This window comes from Spea bombifrons, chromosome 3, assembly GCF_027358695.1.
Source record: "Spea bombifrons isolate aSpeBom1 chromosome 3, aSpeBom1.2.pri, whole genome shotgun sequence".
NCBI lineage: Eukaryota > Metazoa > Chordata > Amphibia > Anura > Pelobatidae > Spea > Spea bombifrons.
The window spans coordinates 79,479,521-79,502,075 of NC_071089.1; the positions used below are offsets into that span (position 1 = coordinate 79,479,521).

At 36.4% G+C, this 22,555-nt stretch overlaps 1 protein-coding gene across 2 annotated transcripts in view; it reads right to left on the reverse strand.

Annotated features, from left to right (window-relative positions):
• Positions 1–19,901, reverse strand: part of MYOM2 (myomesin 2) — a 69,767-nt gene extending 49,866 nt beyond the window's left edge. The window contains exons 1-6 of one of the 2 annotated variants that reach the window (XM_053461297.1): positions 19,771–19,901; positions 8,093–8,210; positions 6,247–6,375; positions 3,891–4,092; positions 3,660–3,817; positions 2,363–2,455 (exon numbers count right to left, since the gene is read on the reverse strand). In XM_053461297.1, coding sequence (XP_053317272.1) covers positions 2,363–2,455; positions 3,660–3,817; positions 3,891–4,092; positions 6,247–6,375; positions 8,093–8,199 — 689 coding nt within the window. In that variant the 5' untranslated portion in view covers positions 8,200–8,210; positions 19,771–19,901. The remainder of the gene's footprint in view (positions 1–2,362; positions 2,456–3,659; positions 3,818–3,890; positions 4,093–6,246; positions 6,376–8,092; positions 8,211–19,770) is intronic. The other variant, XM_053461296.1, reaches the window with a different exon arrangement.
• Between the last annotated feature and the right edge of the window lie 2,654 nt (positions 19,902–22,555).

Below are 22,555 nucleotides of genomic sequence, written 5' to 3' on the forward strand. Positions count from 1 at the left end.
AAAGCAATGCATTAAATATAAATTAACCCTTTAGTGGCTATGAAAAATATGCTCCCTATTCTACACTCAAACGTAATGGATTACTTTTCTTTACTGATAAACCATAAGTATCCAAATAAATATAGACACCTCATTTACGGTTTTATTAGGTTGACTCCTATGTCCCAATTAGATTGTTTTATGAACTACAATTGCATTTTCTAAAACTCTCCACATGGTGGCAGTCATAAAAAGAAAAAGATTTATAGCTCATCTAACATGAAGCACTGTTAAACATTAACATTAAAGCGCAAGTATTCTGTGATGTAAGTTAGTTCTTCACCTGCAATATTTCTGAATTAAAAAATAACAACGTGTTACCTATACTTTATAAAAACACAAAGTGACTGCAAGTTTTGTAAAAAATAAAAATAAATAAAAAGTAGCTGAATGATATACATTAGTAGAACTATAAAATTTAAAGTGGACAAGAGGTAAAAGGGTGACTGCATAGTCTTCATATGCTGAGTGAATGATAGATTGTTTAAAAAAAAAATAAGTACAGTGGTATATCTTCAGTGAGTGACTAACACATTCATATGCCTTTACCCAAAATATTTTATGCACTGTGATTGCTGTGCTATCAAATAGTCTAAATTACTTTATGGTTCCAGGCAGCATAATATTTTAACCCCTTAATGACAAAGCCCGTACATGTACGGGCACAAAATGCATTGTTTTCAATGGGTTTAGGGACCGCCCATTGTCCTTAAGGGGTTAATATGAAAAAAAAGTGTGGATTGTTATGTTTTATGTGTGCTATATTTTGGAGCAAGAAAAAGACTATGTGATAAAAATGCCCTGTTGGTTGTGAAGGGAAGTGACCACAAGCAAGTATAAATTTAAACATGCATAGGATAGGCTTATGGACTATGGACTGATTAAGGTTTCAGTCTTTACAGCAGGAAAAATGAGCAGATTAGATGGGCTGAATGGTTCTTCTCTGCTGTGAAATTCTATTTTGTATGTTTACTTTTTACTAGTGGATTGAGTTATTACAAATGAAGTACTATAATGAAATAATATAAGTGGATAAGACTGATTGATGCTAGTAAAATCTGTTAAAAGTATATAGTTAAAAGTGATGTTCTCAATTAGGCACTTTAAGCATTTTCCATTCCAACCAAAGAACACTTGCTATGTTCAGCTAGACAAATGTCACCAGGAAAAGTTCTCTAACATTACAGTACAGTCAAGATGACAGCCAAGAAATTCCAAGCCGTTTTAAGTATCCATAGATCAGATATCATACAGCTCAGCAATTTGGTATGAACAGCTGAGAATATAATTTCATGCATTTTGTAGTAAGAATTTCAACAAATCAAACAAATGTACTTTATGCAACCGTATGATTAGTTCGGCCAGACGTTAATATTAGTCGTTAGCTCGTTTTGCAGATCCAAGGAGAGGATGGTTCCCTGGAAACCATTTAGAGCCATTATTTCTCACTCAGCTGAAATACATTTGAATTTATTGTTAATGCATTTCAATAAATAAAGATAGATACATATCAAGTATAAGGCCTTCAAATAAGTCATACATGTTGCTCTTTTAACATTTATACAATTCATAAAATTTAAGTTTAAAAAGTTAGTACAATGGCTCTTGTGAGCACTGTCCTCTACCAATCAGGGTGGTTTTCTGATTATTACAAGTGTTTCAGTCATTTAAGTTTTAGTTATAGACGATTTGCCCGCTACTTTATTGCCAGTTGGGCACAATGGCATGGTCCAAACGTTCCTGCAATGTATTTGCCTAAATATACATAGTAAGTCTATTATTCTTCTAGGTGGAGGCGTCAGCGTCTGGGCGTCAGCCTTTGACAATCTTCTTTCCTTATACATTAATGCTGTGCTCCAAATTTCAATGCATTCTCTAGCTCTCTAAGGCGTTTTATTTATGAAGTCAGAAATTTGTAGGTAAATCTAGGTGAGCTGTATAGTTTGACTTAGTGATGTTATCCTTTCATTGTGAGAGGTTATTTCCAGTTAACTTTGCTTGTTAGAAGAGTAAGAATGAAAAATGTATAGTTAGAAATGCATGATGCCTTTTAAAAATGCAACTTATATTAAGAATAAATTATGCCGGGCCAACTCTCCTTCTCTTGGAAGAAGCTCACTGGGGTTGGTCTTTCATAATGGACAGTAAAATCTGTGTGTTGAAATGTTGTACCTCACGCCACCTGCAGACTCATGGACTTGTGAAAAAGAATCTGTGCAATGAGGGTTAAATCAGCAAGCCTGTGTGCTATTATAATTTGACATCATTAACGGAAACAAAATAATGCTGCAGTTTTGTTTTACAAATCAGCGCAGGTATTCACCTGTATATTTCCAGACTATTCACGCCATACTTGCTTTCAATCCTGTATTTTCCTGGTTCACTTGCTTGGGTAATCAAAGATTCATTCTTATACCTAATCACAATAAGAAGGAGGGCATTCTTTACATCGGCAAACACAATTTTGTCATAAACAATCGTATTAGTTCTAAATAATGTCAAGGAGCATTGACATTTCATAGAAACCAATAAACAGCTCATGTATTTCAAATGCAACCAACAATTTAATTATAGTTAATGGCTAGCGTGTTGTAGGAGGCATTTCCTTGTAGTGCTCTTCAGAATGGAATTGTAATGTTTTTGACTGTGCTACTATGGGGCTTATGGACCATGCAGTGTTTTTATATAGTCAAATTTGTGAAAAACAAATTAAGCGGGAAATTAATTTGGAAAATTAAAATTCAATTGGTTTTTTCTAGCTGTTTATTGAAAGTCACAGCTTAAAAAAAATATATGTTTTTGGTAAAGAGGCGCATGATCTGAAAATGTTCTATGTTTGCTTCTTAATTTTATACTCGAGGTCAATATATCCCAGTGGGCACAGAGAACAAGTATCTGCATTCTTAGGTGGATTACCAGTCACTCTCAGTAACTCCCTACATGAAAAAAATAAATTCAGCTATGTCAAGTCCCTGCCAACTGTCAGAGTCAGAGCTTTTATATGTATATATGGTTGTGCACTGGACTTTTTCAGAATTGCTGCCAGTAATCCTGACTATTAAGAAAAGCCTATAAAATATTCATAAATTATTAAAGCAAAGCAACCCTTAAGCATTGATTCTATGTCCTCATTAGACATACAGTTTATAGCTTTCTATGTCAGTGTGTAAGTCTCCTCTACGTGTTTGTAATGTGTTTATGGCCTAGGTGGATTGTTTGGGTTTTCAATTTGTACATAGCTTAAAACTGTCCTACATTGTGGTTCAGGAATCTGGTGGTCTGCTTAAGAAAAAACACCTACATTTGTAAAAAAACAACTAAATTGTAATTATACAATTGTGAATCTTTTATCAAACATATAAACATAGAAAGTGACGGCAGATAAGAACCAGTAGGCCCATCCAGTCTGCCCAACCTCTGAGTACTTTCCTTTAGTACCTGCCCTTATCCTATATCTAGCTGATGCATATTATGCATTTATTCCAGAAGAATTGTGATGTAAGAGAAGTTTCAGCAATCATAGAGTGATTTCATTTTTTCAAAGTAAAGTCCAAGAAGACCTGCTCGCATGCACCAATTCGCAGATTTAGGTCTAATATGGTCTTGTAGATTTTCCTTACCATTGTACTAAAGGAGTAGGGTATCCTTGTACAGTAAAGAAAAGCTTCACAGGCATTCCTTCCCAAACAGTGTGGGATCTCAGCCGGACCAAGATATCTGGAGCTCGAGTTATGCATTCTTCGTGGATGCTTCTCTGCAATGCCAATTTTTCTTCTACCTGCATGAACATATAGTTAAAACATGTGATTTCAAAGTATATTTTCATTTAAGTACAATCAGCATGCACTTACCATTCTTTGTATGGATGCTTTGTCAATCTGTTCTCTTGCTAGGGCTCTTGCAATACGAACATCTTCTTGCAAAAATGCCAGTTCAGTTGAATAGTGTAAACTTCTGTCATAACTGCGATGTTGCTGAGTCTGCTGAGTCTGCTGCATCTGCTGCATCTGCTGAGTCCGCTGAGACTGTTGCTTTGTATGTTCTTCATGGGTTCTGTATAAACAGGAAAATTAAGTAAGGAACAAGCTCTAGAAGATTAACATTTGTATTTGTCAAACAAAAAATTGCTAATTAATGTACCATGTATATTGTAATTTTTATCGGTGTTTTATTTATTTGATCATTGCAAACACATGCATTCTATGAGAAGCAGTTAGAATGGACAACATAGCAGATACCATCATTATTTCTCTCTCATTCTTTCACATCAATGTCTGTCTACTGGATATGACTTCCCTTTCTCTCTTATCCTTTATCTGTTATTGTTTTTCCTTCTGTAGTTTCATGTTTCTTTTCTCATATCTTCATTAATATTTCTTGTTTCCTTGATATGAATGACTTTTTTCCTTTTTCAACTTTTCTAATAATCTGCTCACCTGTCTCCTACTACTTTCTAAATCCATCCCATCTTGAAGCTGCTTTGTCTCTTCAGTTTTAAACACACAATGCATTGATTTAAGTCGTATCTCTTATCAGTAAACTAGGATGTATATATATATACATATACACACACAAACATACATAATTAAAGCAAGATGAACAGAACTAAAAAGATGTGTCAGAGACTAGAGAAGAGTTTATAGAGAGCTGCATTGAAAAAGGTGTTATCAATGAGAGCAATGCACTTAGAATATTAAAAAGAACAAGCAAAGAAAATTAGCCTGAAATGAATTGGAAATAATTGGAAATTTCACCAGAGATTAATATTTTTATATAAAAAAAACACATTGACAACACAAATTGTTTCATGAGTACAGGACAGCAGAAATGGAACATTGGCAGGTTGAAAAATAATGGATCAAGGCACACTACACTATATAAAATTCCTAAATGAGAAAGTATGACGCTATAAATATAAAAGTATGTATTATACATACGGTTTCGGTCAGATTATTTTGCCAAAGAAGAAGTATAGCAGAAACTTTAAGAAGATATTTTGTACTTGAGAAAAATCTGAAAATGGGCACTGATGTCAGCCTTGTTTTATTATATAAGAGAAATAAAATTGCCCTGTAGTACTTTCGAGAAATCAGAAAGGATGGAAGAGTCAAATGCAGAAGCTCAGTTTTTTTGGCAGAGGAGTAGCCAACACTCCAAGATGCATGATGCAGTCTTTGATATGGTGACTGATATGGTACCAATCAGGTTCACAAAAACACAATAATAATGCATGGATGGCCATTAAGAGAGGCATCACCCTAAGGGCATTTAAGAATGTTAGGTGGGACTTTTGCAGTCTTTGTTGGGAATCCTGAAACATCTTGTACACTCAAATGCATAGAGAGATTCATCAGACTCCTCACTATTCATTTGCACGTTTCCCCTTATAGCTATTTGACTTGCAGAAGATGCATCCTATCAAACGCAACTCTTGCTCATCTGTGTGCAGATACTCACCACCAGCCAGTTCCAGACATGGCTCACATACGATATCCATAGGGGGTTTAATAAAGCCCCCTGTATACATGTCTGTGAAAAGGGTTCTCATTGCTTTCAAAGGAGGTGTTTTTCTGCCAGTGATTGACTGCTTTTCTTTGCATTGGCATACTCCACAAGGACTAATCCCCAGCCTTGCCTCTACTGGGTCCCTCAATATTATTACTTCTTTCTACTTTTAAGAAACAATATTTAAAAATGGCAAAAATAAATTCCAGAAGGATTCTTAGTCCAGAAACACAAAACGAAACCTAAACCATATATTCCATGCCATTTCCATCCCTGTATGTCCAAACTCTTCCGGGGTATGGTTTTATTTAGCGGCAGGGCTAGCCACACATAGCGGGAGAGGTAGCGCCACTAGTGGGTTGGGAGTAGGCATTAGTGGGTGAGGAGAAGGCAGAACCTAGGCAAGGAGTGGTGTGATGTATTTTTTAAAAAAAAAATTCAAATGTTAACATGTTATTGATTGATTGGTTATTGTTAATAAAAAAAAGGTTGAAGGGGTGAATATGAAAAGCAAGTTAAAAAATCCAACTTATTAAAGAATCACACATTGTAGCAATATCATTTATTATTAATGTGATTAGCACCAAATTGGTGAATGCACCCACGCATTCTTATTTAAGAAGGGGCAACTTTATTTGTCGTACAGTTGCTTTGTTCTGCCATGCCATTAATGCTCTCTGAATGGCATCCAGCAGCATGTACCTTGCTCTAAACTCAGGGACATAGTATTGTTGGACATCTCTATCAGCCCCACAAATGCATCTGCTCCTTGACAGTGATGAGCTTGTTGAACTTGCTGCACTTCTTTCAACAGAAGCCGAGGAGCTTCTTCTACAGCGACACGAAGGAAATCATGTATATTAAATGGTTCCTAAGGCTAGTGTTCACATATATTTTCACATATATTTGATTTAAATATATATACTATATTTATATATATTTACTGAATTGTGTGATAAATCAGAATTGCAGATAAACTTTTTGGGTTTTTTTAAATCCGTAAGGGGAACCTATCAATACATATTGCACATCTTTGTGAATTGCCTCTAAAAGTCTTAGGATATTGTTAAGGACTTATGAATCAGTTATACAAAGAATATAATTAACATACAGTGTTATTACTGTTCTTTTTACTTAAATTACTTTATATCATTGTAGGCTACTGTTATTCAAAGTATTAAACTCCTACTGGAGATTAACACAAAAAGGTCAAGTTTGTGCAAAATGAATTTTATAGCCCGCCTGGTCGAAACCAAACAATGACTATAAAATTGCCTTTAACAATGTATGGCTTTTTTGGCATTGCCTAATAGTCTGGAATAATAAAACCTAAATTGAAGCTTGAAAAGCCTTTGTTACTTACAGGTTACAATGACATACAAATTGAAATATCTAAAACACAATGGAAAATTGAACATCCGCAGGTAATTAGTGTTTTACAATAACATGTTGGTGATCCAAAAGACTCAAATCTAACTTAGACACAAAGTATATATTCCATATATATATTTTATATTTCTGATCATATCTACATAAAATAGATCTCTGGAGTTATTTAATAATCTGGATGAAAGAAGACACAGGTGATGATTATCCAAGAAAAATAAAGAGATAGGCTTCTCTGATTTATGTCAGGAAAAAAGAAGAGCTGGAAGAAGAAAGTGAAAATAAATTATGAAAATTACAAAAATCTATTATGAAAAAGATATACTTAAAACAATGTCATTCTTACAAGAAAGGCATAGAAATTGCTTGGTATGTGTTTGATTTTTCTGTCTATGGATCCCAAAATCAAAGGTGTCATTAACAGAAACCTAAGCTTCTGCCTGCCAGTATAGAAATGGGAATTATAGCAACTGATATGTTAATGTGTTCCTGGCAATTACATCATGTAAATGTAAAATGTAGGGTAATCTATAGCAAAAAAATTTCTGAAGGCACTTCTTTATGTTGTTCTGTAAGCTGAGCCAAAAGTGGAGCTGGTAGTGGCATCTTCCAGCGACAGACTGGAAGATGCCACATGATATTATGCTACAATAATACCATTAAGGCAATAATAATAATATAATAATCCTGAACTAGTCTGAAATGCATTAAACCATGAACTATTAAGGCATTGAAGTGTCTACCATTATGAGTCAATTCAGTCTTCAAAAGAAATAGTTTGGACCTCAATGTGGTACAAGTTTAAGTCTATCTTCAGTGGACAATCTATAAAGTGTTTATTATTATAACCTCCAGTCTCATTAAACAAAGTAGTGTATATATTAAAATATTGTACAAAAACATAATACTATGACAGACTGAGATCTTAAATATGAATTATAATCACTGTATGTTTAAAATGTACATTTATGCATCACATAGCGCCTGGACTTCATTAGCATCATGTTCTCCATAAATAAATACATTTTATGTAACTTTTTGAGTTTAAGTGATTTGCAAGGCCTATCTATTCATAAAGAAATATAAGAAAATGGTGTATTGACGAAGGAAGAAAGTTTCATGCGTTTAGAATCCATGTTTTTTTCTACTGTTTACTACTTACTTTTGTGCAGAATATTCCTGTACTACATATCTGGTCTGGAGGTTGCGATACGATTGGTCATAATGCTTCTGTCTCTTTTGGTAGAAAGGAACCACTTTGGACGACATTGTGCCGGCCTCTAGAATTAAAAAGAAACCCATGCTGATTATATATGAAAATAAATGTGTTTTCTTCTATCAATGAAATGCATTTATGATTATATATGATATCCTAGGTGCTGTTTCACCTACTACTGATGGATTTAACTCTTATGTCATTAAGCCCTGGAATAATTGTTCCTAGTACTGCTGAGTTACCAAGCGCTTCCCAGAAATAATCCTTTCATTACGTGAGGTGTTGTCTCAGAAATAATGTTTGCCCGAAACTGTGCTATTAACACAAAAGAAAGCACCCATATGTTATTAACATGAAAACGGAACAAGATCTTCTTAAAGTTTTGCATAGCAGAGGCACATTTGTTTACTAGCAGTAAAACCAATAATGACTGACAGCATTCTGCTAGAACAAAGCCCAGGCAAGTGAATCTTCATTGTTGGCAAAGGACCTTTTACTAAATTCCACAACATTGTAACAAGCTGAGCAATAACATTTATTTGTATGTGGTTTTCACTGTTGGACATTGGCAGGATTTTGTCGGCATGAAGCCCAGAAGACCTTTAACATAGCAAAACCAAAAAAGCCAAGAGGGGTTGGATTAACTTTTGCCATGTCTCTACAGCGAAGAACAGAATTAATACAACAATGCTCTCACAGAATGAAAATAGTAATTCATTAATGATAAAATGCTAATAACTATCTCCTTTTTAAATAAATGAAACTATCCCTCCAGTAACTACTAAAGATGAAACCAAACTATTTAAATATTCGTTTTCAAGTCAGCATTTTCTAGCACTAGGCCTCCTCTCCTTGCATCGTGGATGATGATATTAATTTAAGCTTTTAACATTTTGTCACATTGACGTCAATTCTTTACTTAATCAAAGATCTTTTTCTGCAGTTATTAGTAGTATACATGGAGCTGTATATATAATTGTCATATATGTATTTAGTACTCACATATGCAGAACAGTTGTAACATAAATATAATAATACATAGGGTTTAAAATGTATACGCAAAGGTTGCATTTGTCTTGTATCAAGTTAAGTTTTATCAAGGAGATATGGGTATTTTTTTGGCTAACTTAGCTTAATTGAACCTAATAGTTGCAGAGGTCCAGCATTTAAGAAGACTTTGTGGTAGAAGTTGCTTGTAACTCGAATATGTGCCATGGGAGCATTTGTTCATTTTTCCATTAATCTCTGAATTTCATTGAATTCTCTAAAACTTACAAAGGTATGTGAATTTATCAGTTATATTTTTATACAATAACATAAAGTGAAAGCCGAATCATCATAGTTTGGGTCATATATGGGTGAGTAAAAAAACAAACAAACAGAGAAGGAACTTCTGGCCACATTGCTGGCCACATTCAGTAACAGCAATGAACACATAATATTTTAGTTGTTTTACAGAGATATTGTTTAAATTACAAAATATATACAACTTTCATATATAACTTGGCTCCTTGGAGCACTGCTACTTCATCTTAAACTGGATACAGTATATCTTGTCTAACAGTAGTACAGAAATCATTGTGATTGTCTGATTGCCTATGTGCATATATGTTCATATATGAACAGAGGGTAGAGAACATAAGAATGGCCAGAAGAGGGTCTCTATAATCAGGGCCGGCCCAAGACATAATGCCTCCTGGGGCGAAGTTCAAAAGAATACACACCCCCTCCCCCGGCGGCAGGGGTCATTATCTACCCTTCCTGTCCCTCCCTATTATCTACCATTACTCTGCCTCCTTCCCTATTATGTACCCTTCCTCTCCCTCCCTCCCTATTATCTACCCTGCCCTCCCTTTGTACTTCACTTACCTTTCAGCAGTCCTGTGGCGAATCTCCCTGCTCTGCCACAGTGCGCACTGCTTTACTGCTGAGTGCCGGAAATGACATCATATTCCAGTGCTCAGTATTATAAACTGGCTCCGAGACCAAGCTAGAGAGCTCGCAGAGGAGAGAGAGGGGAGCCGAGCGGGTTCTGACAACTTGGTAAGCGAAAACCACTCAGTGCCCCTCTCTCTCCTCCGCTTAAAAAATAAATACATTTAAAAAAAGGTGTTTGGGGTGGCAAAGTGCCGCCTCTTCAAAAGTGCCGCCTGGGGCAATTGCCCCACTCTGCTCCATGGTAGGGCTGGCCCTGTCTATAATGACTAGTGCATTAAATATTATGAGATAATGAACAGATGAATGATATACAATGTAATAATGTGACACTTTGTTTCTGAATAATTGTTACTGTATAGTTATAACATATTGAGTAATCAGTGTGTCCACTCCTGGGCATGTACTATAAACATTGTTATAAGAAATATTTTTGATGCAATTGAATGTATCTGTGAATGCATATTTATGATACTACTGGGTGTGTAGCATATGGAAAGCTTTTTCTTTAAAATCTTTTCAGGACTACGTGCACCTTTTTTAATGCATCCATCTGAGGGTACTGAAAAAAATGAGGGGGAACAAGATACATGCATAACGGTTACAATGATATTTTATGTACACTATATGGACAAAGGTATTGGGACACCTGACCATAAAACCAACAGGTACTTTGATGACATTGCATTTTAAATTCATAGACATTAATATGAAGCTGATCCCCTCTTTGCAGCTATAATAGCTCCCACTCTTCTGGGAATGTTTTTCACAAGATACTGGAGTGTTTTTGTGGGAATTTTTGCCATTCCTCTAGTAAAGCATTTGTGAGGTCAGGCACTGATGTTAGATGAGAAGGCCTGGTTCGCAATCTCCAATTCTTCCCAAAGGTGTTTGAAGGGGTTGAGGTCAGTGTGCTGTGTGGGCCAGTCAAACTCTTCAACACCAAACTCATCCAACCATTTCTTTATGGACCTACTACATGACACTAGGTAATGTATATACATTCATAATTAAAGTGAATCTATTATAGAAACATATTCTATTTTTATTATAAAAATAGTCACTCATTCAACAGGAATTCTGGTCACCTTAGAAAACAAGGTGAATTTCAACTGATACTCCAATTTTTTATTTCAATCTGAGAAAGGAAATGTGTTCAACCTGTTTTCTATGTCATCGGTATGTAATGGGAACAATTGTGATGGCTTAGAATGCCACATTTTAAACGTAACTTGTATGGTGGTCTTTGTTGGGTTCTAGTTCAGTGGGTTGGCTCTGGAACCCAATCCTGTGATCTCCTGGTCATGTGATCACTGTGATGTCCAATTACAACCAATATGACATGCAACGCCAGTGTTTACGAAATCTTGATAAAGATTTACCCCTTGATCACTGTTTATTTACAATTATTCGTCTTCGCTACACTTGTATTGACTTGTATCTGATTGTTGTTACAACTTGATTACAGAAGTCAATGGTAGGGGGCGATAAAAACATACAAAAACATAAATATAATTTGTTTTTAAAAATCTGGTTAGAACCTTTTTTATTTCTTTGTCATCTGGAATTTTTGGAGGTAACAGAATAATAAATTAGGTTTTTTACGAAAGAAAATTTTATTTTAAAAAAATGTAACCATTTTTTAAATCTTTTAAATCTGAAAACTGACACTGTCATGAAACACAAAACTATTTTACTTGAGGTTAGGTTTGATCTTACATAATTTTAACTACAAAACTCATATCCATTTGTCTTAAATGACTACTCCTCAAAATCCCCTTAAGCTAATTTGTAGCATACTTTGAATCTAGCCAGTTGTTAAACAACAGAAGTTCCTATAAAAAGTATTATGGATAAGGTCCTTAAAGAGATCTGATTCTTGTCTAGGAGTTAAGAACGGCCAAGGGCAAAATTAGAAGGTTATGCGCAGCTGTTGAAACACACAACTTACCAGTATGGTCTTCATGGTAATTTTGCATGTAATAATTCTATTCTAAGCTGAACATGGGTGTGTTAAGATACACAAATCAAAAGGACCCAAGCAAGTAAGCGTCATCCGTTTCCAGCTTCATCTTAGCCAAAAAGAGGTAAATCTTCCAAAGATCCTATTGCAAATTTTACACATGCCACTTTTATATGCGAACATAAAGTACTATACACACATGAAGAGCAGGGGCATCAGAAAGCCCCACAGCTGGTTAATATCACCCCTGGACAGATATTGATTCAGCTAATTTGCTTTAAATTGTGTCACAAAAGTATACTCTGAAACTGTAATGCTATCTAAGATAGCACTGATATGTGTACATATTGGCCATTATTATTTTGGAAGCTACCAGGGAATCTGAATGTGTATGCCTTTTATGCTCTTTAGGGTGTGCTTCCATTTCTGTATTCTTGTTGTTTTGCATATTTGCAGGTTTTGACCAAACCTTAGGGTTCGGCACCCCACTTGCCTCACAGGTGCCTCATTAAAAGTGTCCAGAGATGGATTTAAGTTGCTTGAGGGTCTCAGTGGGTTAAAATGCAGTGCAGTCCCACTTATTTATCTCCTTGGTAAGCAGTATAGCTATGAGAAATTAGTTGGGGCTCACCAAACTTGGGGTGCTTTGACGTAGTGGCGGGCTAAACAACATATGGCCAGATGTTGTACCAGAATCCCCAATACTTAGTGTTTTTGAATGGTATTCGCTGGGTATACAATGGTTTCTTGATCTGTTTTGTGTACATACTGTACCTCTGATGGTATCTAGGCAAGCACTAAAGAGTTATTAGAAACGCCAATCAGATTTGCATGCCGTTTTGTAACAAAAAAAGTGGTTATATTGACAGGTAACAAAATAACAAATCAGACATTGTCACACTCACCGGCTTCTTTTTATTTATTGGCTTCCTGTGTACAATCTGACGTACCCATTTTGTCATGGGCTAGATGTAGAATATGGTACAATTGAGCAGGTGGTGGCAGGCAGTCGTGATATAAGGGTAGACGTTGTCAAGTAACCTAGTTAACTTCCTTTTTTCCAGTAAGGTATTTACCTTGGTCACTGCCTAACCCAAGGCAGTTCCCCAACTGCACACAATGACCTCACTCCTGAGGGATATGATGTCATATCCCAGCACTCTTTGTCTTAAAGACACATAGCGATATGTACTGCGTATTATGGAGGCTGTACCTGCCTGGTAAATGGCCCAGATTGGGAGATAAAATATCTCCCTTGCAACCAACCTATTGAGAACCAGTGAACTATCAACCCTCTGGAGCTGATGCCTTAGATCTAGTTTGGCCCAGGTCAGAATACACTATTGCTTTCCTATATTGGGCCCAATATATATGTACTGACCATATATGCTGTAACTTTTAACATATTTCATCTAGTCTGCTACATCCAAATTAACACTGCACCATCATTTGTATTCAAGTAAAATGTGTAATGGAATAAAAATGACATCACATATGTAAATTGGAATATGACATTCTGTCATTTGAGTGTAATAAGACAGATTGTTTTTATTATTAAAAAAACTATTTTATTTTTCTCTGCAGCGCTATGTTTATTAATGTATTTTATAAACTGTATTCAGTTTAATTTACTTATGTAATCTTTTTTTCAGCATCCCTCCATAGTTACACACAAAGATGCATATAGTACTTTGGTTGCATAAACACTACTTGTGATGGTGGTACTTTAGTTTCAATATATATTGTTTAAGAACAATCTCAGTGCAGGTCTCATTCATTAGCTAAATATCTTTTAATGTGCTAGCTCATGAATCAGAGTCTCAACTGAACACGGTGAGCTCACGGTGTGAAGATCTGGCAGCCTTAAGAAAGCAGATTTTAAAACTAGAACTGCAGCTGGCTACTAAAACATATAGAAGAGATTGCACATCCCAGAGAGAAATGGGAATGAAAATGTATGGAAAAGAAAGGTCAAAACAAAAGTAAAGGGATCAAGGACAGACCTCACTGTAGCCAATACGTCACCAAATACCAAAATTCAATGTGCAGTTAGCAGGTATACCGCTGTTATGGAAGTACTGCTAAGCCTCTCTAGCTTACCAGCCCAACTGTGGACTGTGAAGGGCATTTTACAGTGATTTATGTTGTTGTTCTATAATTTTCATTGACAAATAGTATGCAGCCCACTTGAAATGTTCTCTGTCCTGTTCTTACATACTGTAAACACAAGTGCATACCATGAGGTCCACAAGAGCAGTTACTAAAGATACCAGTTGCTTATGATGTCTGTGTAATCAGGTTTGTATAAACCTATAATAAGCTTATTCTTACACAACACTTGTCCCTGGCATTTATTGGATCCATAATATAACTGCAATTCACATGTATATTCATGTGTATGTTCTTATTAGGCAAGTGTGCAAAGTTATTTTCTATAAGCAATGGACCTTGCAAGGAGCCCCAGCAATGTTGGTTATAGAACTGCATAAACAGAAATATATGGCATAATGTTGTTTGTGTCGATGGGCGATTAGATACTTTTTTGATTAATGGGAATTAATAACAACGTGAAGTATTATAAACACCAAGAAAATGAGGCAGAGCTCACAATAAACATCATACAATGCAGCTAATAGATAATCCTAATTAGTCCTGGGCCATTAAAAATCAATGATCACTTAAAAGAGAAGCAACACAAAACTGATGGGCGCAACCAAATACAGTGATTTAGAGAACCCAATAAAGCTGGTAAATAAAAGTATAATTGCTTCTCAGGGAGTTAGGCAATTGATTGCCTCAATCACAGCTTGCATATCTTAATAAAGGAATATTGGCCAAATAAATAGCATTGGGATGGTCTTAATCTATAACAACTAGTTTGTTAGCTTTGTGTGCTATATTATACACTATAAGCTATATGCCTGCATTGAAACAGTGGTGTAACTAGATGGCAGGGTGCCCCATGTAAGAAAAGTTTTAGGATACCACCATTTTTTCTGCTTTCATACATATATCGAGTGGGGCCATACTCACCCTTAAGAAAGTGTTTGGTTTGTTTGTTATGCAGTTAAATATATTGGTTTATTGGTAAATAAAGAGCACTACTAAACTATGAATAGTGGGAAAAGGGGTAGGTGGAATGTCACTGCCGCTGTATAATAAAACGTAAGGACTAAAACATTAACCCCTTACATTAGGCCAGGGTTTGTCCTTCAGTAGAGGAGAATAAGGACACTGAGCTGGTAGAGAATGTCTTCCCCATGTTACAAAAAAGTATTGAAGCACAAAGATGTGAAAATTCTAGGGATCGTGAAATGATTTTTTTTTACCCCTGTTTGTTGTTCGTGGTCACTGCCAACATTTTTTTGAAATGTGGCTAAGCTAGGGATGTCTTTGCAGAAAGTAATGGAATGTAAGGACAATTAAAGAGTCTTGTCAACTTTCACCATTCATTAATTTGACATAATATGATTTTGACAGAACAGTCTAAGTACACACACACACACACATATATATATATATATATATATATATATATATATATAACTTTAATATTAGCAATGTCCTAGTGTATTTATGGCAATGAGCCAGAAAATGCACTCTATATTTAAGCAGTCGGCTCACTGGATTCACAAGGACAAAATTATTTTCTGTCCTGCCCTGTGTGTCTTCCGTCAGTACCATGTGGTAAGCGTGATAACATCCAAGTCGCCTTTGCAGCTGCTCTAAACATTCAGCAGACGAAAGACTTCCATCAACAGAAATGCTTAAAACAAATCCTTCTCTATCCAAGACTGGCTTAAGTGCACACTGTCAAGCTAGCAAGGGAGGCGTTTGTTACTACCGTGTTTCCCCGAAAGTAAGACAGTGTCTTACTTTCTTTTTATCCCTAAAAGCCCCACTATGTCTTACTTTCGGGGTATGTCTTATATTGGGAAAAAATTGAGAGTGATGGGAGTTATGATGTACTTTTAGAGCATAATTAGATCATGAAAAAGACATTGGAAATGGTACAGCATAACACCCATCACTCTCACACACTTACCAATCAACACACCTACCAATCCACACACGTATACCAATCCACACACATATACACAAATCCACACACGTATACACAAATCCACACACATATACACTAATCCACACACATATACACCAATCCACACACATATACACCAATCCACACACATATACACCAATCCACACACACATACACCAATCCACACACACATACACCAATCCACACACATATACACCAATCCACTCTCACTTAATTCTTTCCTACCTTTCCTTTCTTCTTTCAGCTTCTTTTCCTCCTCTTCGCTCCTCTTCTTCAGTTCTGTCTTCTTCCGGGTCAGAGGGCACGGACAGCGGTGGGCGCGGCTTCAGTGTTGTGCGCCGGGATCTGACAAGAAACCCCGGCGCACAACAGCTGTTGCCGCGGGGATCACAAGGGAGCGGTATCGGAGGTCATTAACAGACCTCCGGCTCCCTTGAGTGATCTTAAGCCGGGTTGAACCCGGCTTAAAATCACTCAAGGGAGCCGGAGGTCTGTTAAAGACCTCCGATACCGCTCCCTTGCGAGCCTGCTCCTCCAGCGGCGGACATTACTGTCCGTCTCTGGAGGGGTGCCGGGTGCCGCAGGTTGGCACCCCCTGGAGTGTGGCGCCCTGTGCGATCGCACACCCCAAAGGTCGGCCCTGCTCTAAGGGGCCGGCCTTAGGGGTCTGCGGCCGCACAGGGTTTAAATAAAAACATCGGGGTTTTTTTTTCAACTTTATTTAACATCCTCCATGTTAAATAAAGTTAAAAAAACTTTATTTAACATGGAGGATGTTAAATAAAGTTAAAAAAAAACCCCGATGTTTTAATTTAAATCCTGTGCGGCCGCAGACACGTAAGGCCGGCCTTGGTGGGGACTTCCCGGCCCCTTAGAGTGGCGGACCCGGCAAATCCCCCGTGTTTCCCCGAAAGTAAGACATATGTCTTACTTTCGGGGTACGGCTTATATTAGCCGACCCCTCTGAAACCCCCGATACGTCTTACTATCGGGGGTGTCTTACTATCGGGGAAACACGGTACTACTGAATTTATAGTTGTAAGTCATATATCAAAATCCACCTGTTGATATCTAGTAAGTGGTCATATCAATTCATTAATATTACAATATCGTATAAGGTAACAGGTTATTCACTATATCTATTTGTAACCCGCAGAATTTCTCTATGAGAGGAGATAGTAGTGAAACGTAGGACACAGCTTCAAAGGCATACACACAGTAGCAGAGCCTGCAATTAGTGCTTAGATAGGTAGCCATAATTGCAAAGAATTTACAGGGACCCTATACACTGGAGGATTGTGTATAAGGGAACCATTAATGTTCTCAACATTTCATGTCTGTATGCAGATTTCAAAATTAGTAATTAAAATGTCTATTTACAGACACTTTATGAAATGTCTTATCATACTTTCCAAAATATGTTAAAATAGCTTATGTGGACACAATGTTGTAGGGGTAATTGTGCAGCAGCTTCTTCTACACCCCTGTCCTCACAACCAAATTTTATAAACCGAAAAGGATATTTTGTACTTGGTATGTAATTAAAATTGCAATTACCATAACCCATGTAAAAACAGGACAGGATCCAAAAGCTTGTCAATGCATTGGCTTTCTCCAAATTATTTTTTAAAAGCCTGCTATAAAGTCTCCGATAACTGCTCCACTTACAGCAAATACTCAAACAGGAGACTTGTTAAACTGAAATATGGTGACAAATACGCATTTGTTTTGGAGTAGTGCCACACTCTCTTAGTTCTTTTGCACAAGAATTTCACCTAGCAAGGGGACATTTTTTAAATACTTGTTTTAATATTTGTCTAGTCAAAAAACATTTAACTTCTAAGCAACGGAGAGTGGAAGATAACAAATAGCAAAAAGGTATGCAGTAAAAAAATATATAAAATTAGGCACACAAAGCGTCTGTGTCCTATTACATTCTTGAGAACTCCATAGCTAGGGTGAGAGAATTTTTCTGGCATCTGTGGAGCCCATCTCTAAACCTTTGCAAGAATGTATAGAAAATGTATAGAAAATCCAAAACAAGAATGCAGAAATGATTAAATCGCCATGTTAAAGCTGCTTAGACTCTTCTTTACTTTAGACACCCTGGTGGACTATGGAATTGCAAGTAAAACAAGTCGTCTAGTAGTGGCCCAAATTCTTTAAATCAGTGCAGAACAGGGGCAGCCCTTCCAAGATAACGAGAGGGCAGTAACATATATGCCAAGTCTGTCATGATGTAACTTGAGATCACATCTAAAACGGAGGTGTGATGTAAGTGGAAATTGTGGTAAGCTGAACGAAGACTTTTTTTGGTTAAAATAATGTGATAACAAATTGACTGTACAGTCAATTACGGGCAACGTCATTGTGTCCTGTAATAAAACGCCTCCTGCATCTACAGGATATAACAGCATATCCTCAAACCAAGACTTTGTTACCTAGACAAATGGTGACAGATGTGCATTGGTTTTGAAACATAGCCATTTTCCTGGGTTCTATTAAGTCAGAATTCCAAATATCAGTGGTATATTTGTTTTATTACACACTTTAAGATCCAGTAGAGCACACACTTTCAAATTTACACGCATAGTATAATTACACTGATACACAAAGGCTTTGGAATTTCATATTTACTACCAGGAGTAACCTATTGCAGCAAAATTTACACTTCATGCAATACCACTTTTTGTATGGGGACAGCAGGATTTTGGGAGATAAATGTCAGCCGCTTTGTTGCTATGACCAGCAATTCCATCATATACGTTCATAATGATGAATATTGAACATCACTAGTTCTGAATTTAGAAATAAACACTTAAAAATGAGTTACCTTAGCATGTTTGAATTATATTAAGCATGTCTATGTAACTTAAATGTGGTAGTCTGAATGAAAATAAGCATACACAATCATATTTATTTGCTTAACACGCCCTAGGCTAATATCTCAGAAACATCCTTACTTGAATGAAACACATTATTGCATGCTTTAAATGCTTGACTTTGTTCTAAAGCCACTCTCAGCAATTGCCAAATAATGCATCTAATGCCACGTTGGATGTTAGTTTATTAGTGGCATGTGTTCAAGTTAGCTAAGTAGAAGGATTTTTTTAATGGTTCCTAAGAGATCTAAGAGGGCACATTAGATGACTCAGTTACTAACAAGAAGTTTTAATGCTTGGCTGTCATGGTTATCCATCCTATTATACAAATATACTCTTTGTTCACTCAATATTTGAAATGTGATATAAAGTCGGACATGGTAAAAAACTCAAAGAAAGATACTAGGGGTGCAATAACAGTTACATCATCTGATATTTTCATACAATAGAACACACAGATTTAAAATAAAACACATAATAAAGCCATGTCATATTATTCCTTTACATGTATTTAAGAACAAAGTATTTAACCCTTGTAGGTTATATTTCAAATGCTCCAAGCAATCATAACCTACAAAAAAGAGGCAGATTTAAACATAAATTATGTATACAGATGACATCATCAAAGTTACCTGTAACTGAATTCAACTTTATATGTCAGTATGTGTTTTCCTTCCTGATTATATTTTCTGCTTCACCAAATACACCTCCACTAGTCTATGTCTTCTTAACAATCAGCAGATAACTAGTTTATCGTATATTTAAAATGCATACAACTTACCTGTGGAAGTAGAAGTAAGGCTTTCAATGCAGAGAAGAGCAAGATCTGTGTTAACCTACTAACCAGGCTCAGACTGATGAAAACAAAAATAATATCTATCTGTACAGGAATGCTGCTGGCCTTCCATTCCATGTATGGAAAGACAAGATGCTATATATAGCAGCTATGGAGTGGTTGTCCCACAAATTTAGGTCACCCTGGTAAATATTAGTGTGCATCCTAGTCAACAACATTAAAACACAGTTAGTGTTTTGAGATAACCTCCATCTGGCTATTATTTTGATATTTAGAAATTGGTGCATTGCACCAATATTAATGTATTTCAACTTTCTCATAGCTCGGCTACATAACATGTACATTCAGAAGGTAAGATGATCCCGGGAATGCCCATTTAAAAAAAATAACAGGATAGCCAGACAGGCATTTTGATATTTTTAATTGAGCCACTCGAAAATATTCTTATTTCTTATTAAAATTCCCTGAGGCACAACATAATGGCTATATGAGTCTGTTATTCCACTGTATACACACACAGCCCTATCAGCATTGCATAGTATAACACCAACTTCTATCAAACAAATTAATATTAAGAGGATTTCATAAGTCATTTCTAATTAAACATTAAAATTGGAGTCATACATATTAGCCTAAAAAATATGTAAGGCACCGTATTTGTGTGTGTCGTTTTACAAAAGGATTTCTATTCCCTGTGCATAATGGTTAAGTACAGGCATTATTAATGCCGTAATTCTTTAATAGCCTATGCACTTAATAATTTTTGGTAGATGAACGACCTTGGAGATTCAGAAGTGATATGGATCTCCTTGGGACACTGCTGTGCTCTCTGATTACAGTGAGTCATACCAAGGAGAGAGGGGGTATGGAAAGGCTGTCTTCAAACACAGCGTTAATGTCCGGATGCAAGATGTAGAGGAATATTAGGCTTCTAAATGTGGTTGGTGGCCTAAGCATACTGTAGCATGTATGTACCTATATTTATGCAGTACCTACATGACAGCGATTGCCTCATAGAATAGAAGAACCATAACAGGCAGTGGCTAGCTACCATGTACTGAGTCTATGGGGTGGATGACGGCAATGGATGTAATAAGAGAGGGTACATAATACTGCTTATTAAAAGTTGCCATGGATGAATGTTCTTAGGTTAAGCTCCAAGGTACACATTTAAATATCTCACCACCAGTTGCAAGATGTTTGGTTTAGTACTGGAGATAAGGTCCTGATCGATAACTCAATACATAACATTTAGTTTGGACATGGTCATGTTATTCCCCGAAGAACAATTGTCCACTCAATGTAAACTTTGTGAGTTAAATATTTATTGTGAATGTGGCTGATGTGCCCACCTCCTACTAAAATTGTTGATTGCACACATAATACATTATCAGCATGTTTACTGGGCAATATATAAAATAAAAAAGCCTTTAAAATGTGTACAAAGAATCAAATTGGAAGAGCAGTTTGTCCAATCTTGTCTGACATTATGTTTCTTCCTGCTGAAGGGCCATAAACTAAACCTACTTTCTCTTAGGTTTTCTCTTATGTTGAGCAATCACATACCTCTCAAGTGTCCCATTTTCCCTATGACAGTCCCGATTCTACAACATTGTCCTGTTGTCCCACTAAGCTTTCCAGCTGCCCCACTTTTGTAAGCAGTGGGGATCATGGGTCAGTTAGGTTGATCCTCTGATCACCCCTGACCAGCCCAGGAAGATGTAAAATTCATGGACCCATTGTATCATAGACCTCCATCACAGCTGTGGAATGGCTGCCTCACGCAGTCCCATGTCCATCACGAACCTTACCCCCAACAAAGGTGGCCAAGGTTGGACACCTGACATTTTGTAGTATATAGATTCTCTTCAGTGACAAAGGTTCATGATTACCTGAGGTGCAGATTTTTAAAAACTGTTTATAGTTCATCTTTCAGACTAAGATTACTTAACTAATGTACTTGTACATTTCTGTGTGTCTACATGACCTATAGAAAAAAACATTTATATAAGCCATATTAAAGCTAATAAAAATGTGCAGAGCTTTAGACGTGTCTTAATAGTGTCCCTAGTCCAGCAATATGCTATTAAACTGATTTGGGAAGCCAGATCATTTTAAATAATGCTGAATAGGGACAAAACCTGGCCTACGGCCACAAGCTACTACGGTTACACTGTCTTGTTAATAGAGGATAGAAGATCTGGTAGAGGGAGTCTTCTTTTCCTTGGACCACCATATTTTTTGTAGCGTTTTATAAGACCCTTACAACTGTGGACATTTAGACTAATCTGTGGAACTAAAACAACTAGGTGTTTCACTCTTCAATGAATACAGTGAAAATGAAAATAATTATAATAATACCCACGCATAAACACGCAGCCTTCCCTAGCACTCCTCAGGTGCTTATAAGACAGTGGAAATATATGGATTTTGGAAGGCGCAGGATGTAATATGTGTGGAAAAAAAACAAATACAACTGATAGTGTAGTATTTTGTAAACAACAGTAGGTGATATTAAATTTTATGAACATAAAGTGAAAAATTGCCTCAATTGAAAATATTCCAAATTGGTTTTACTCTGTTAAAGCAATACAATAAACATAGTGTAACAAAGTACAATAAAGGATAGAACCTGCTCTGTTAGAAAGACTCACAGGCAGTTCCAAAACAGATCCAGGAATGCTGCTTCACAATGCCTCTAGACTCTCAACGTGTTTCACTGGGTAAAATCCAAGTCCCAGCTTCTTCAGGAGGTTCATAGGGCAATCGA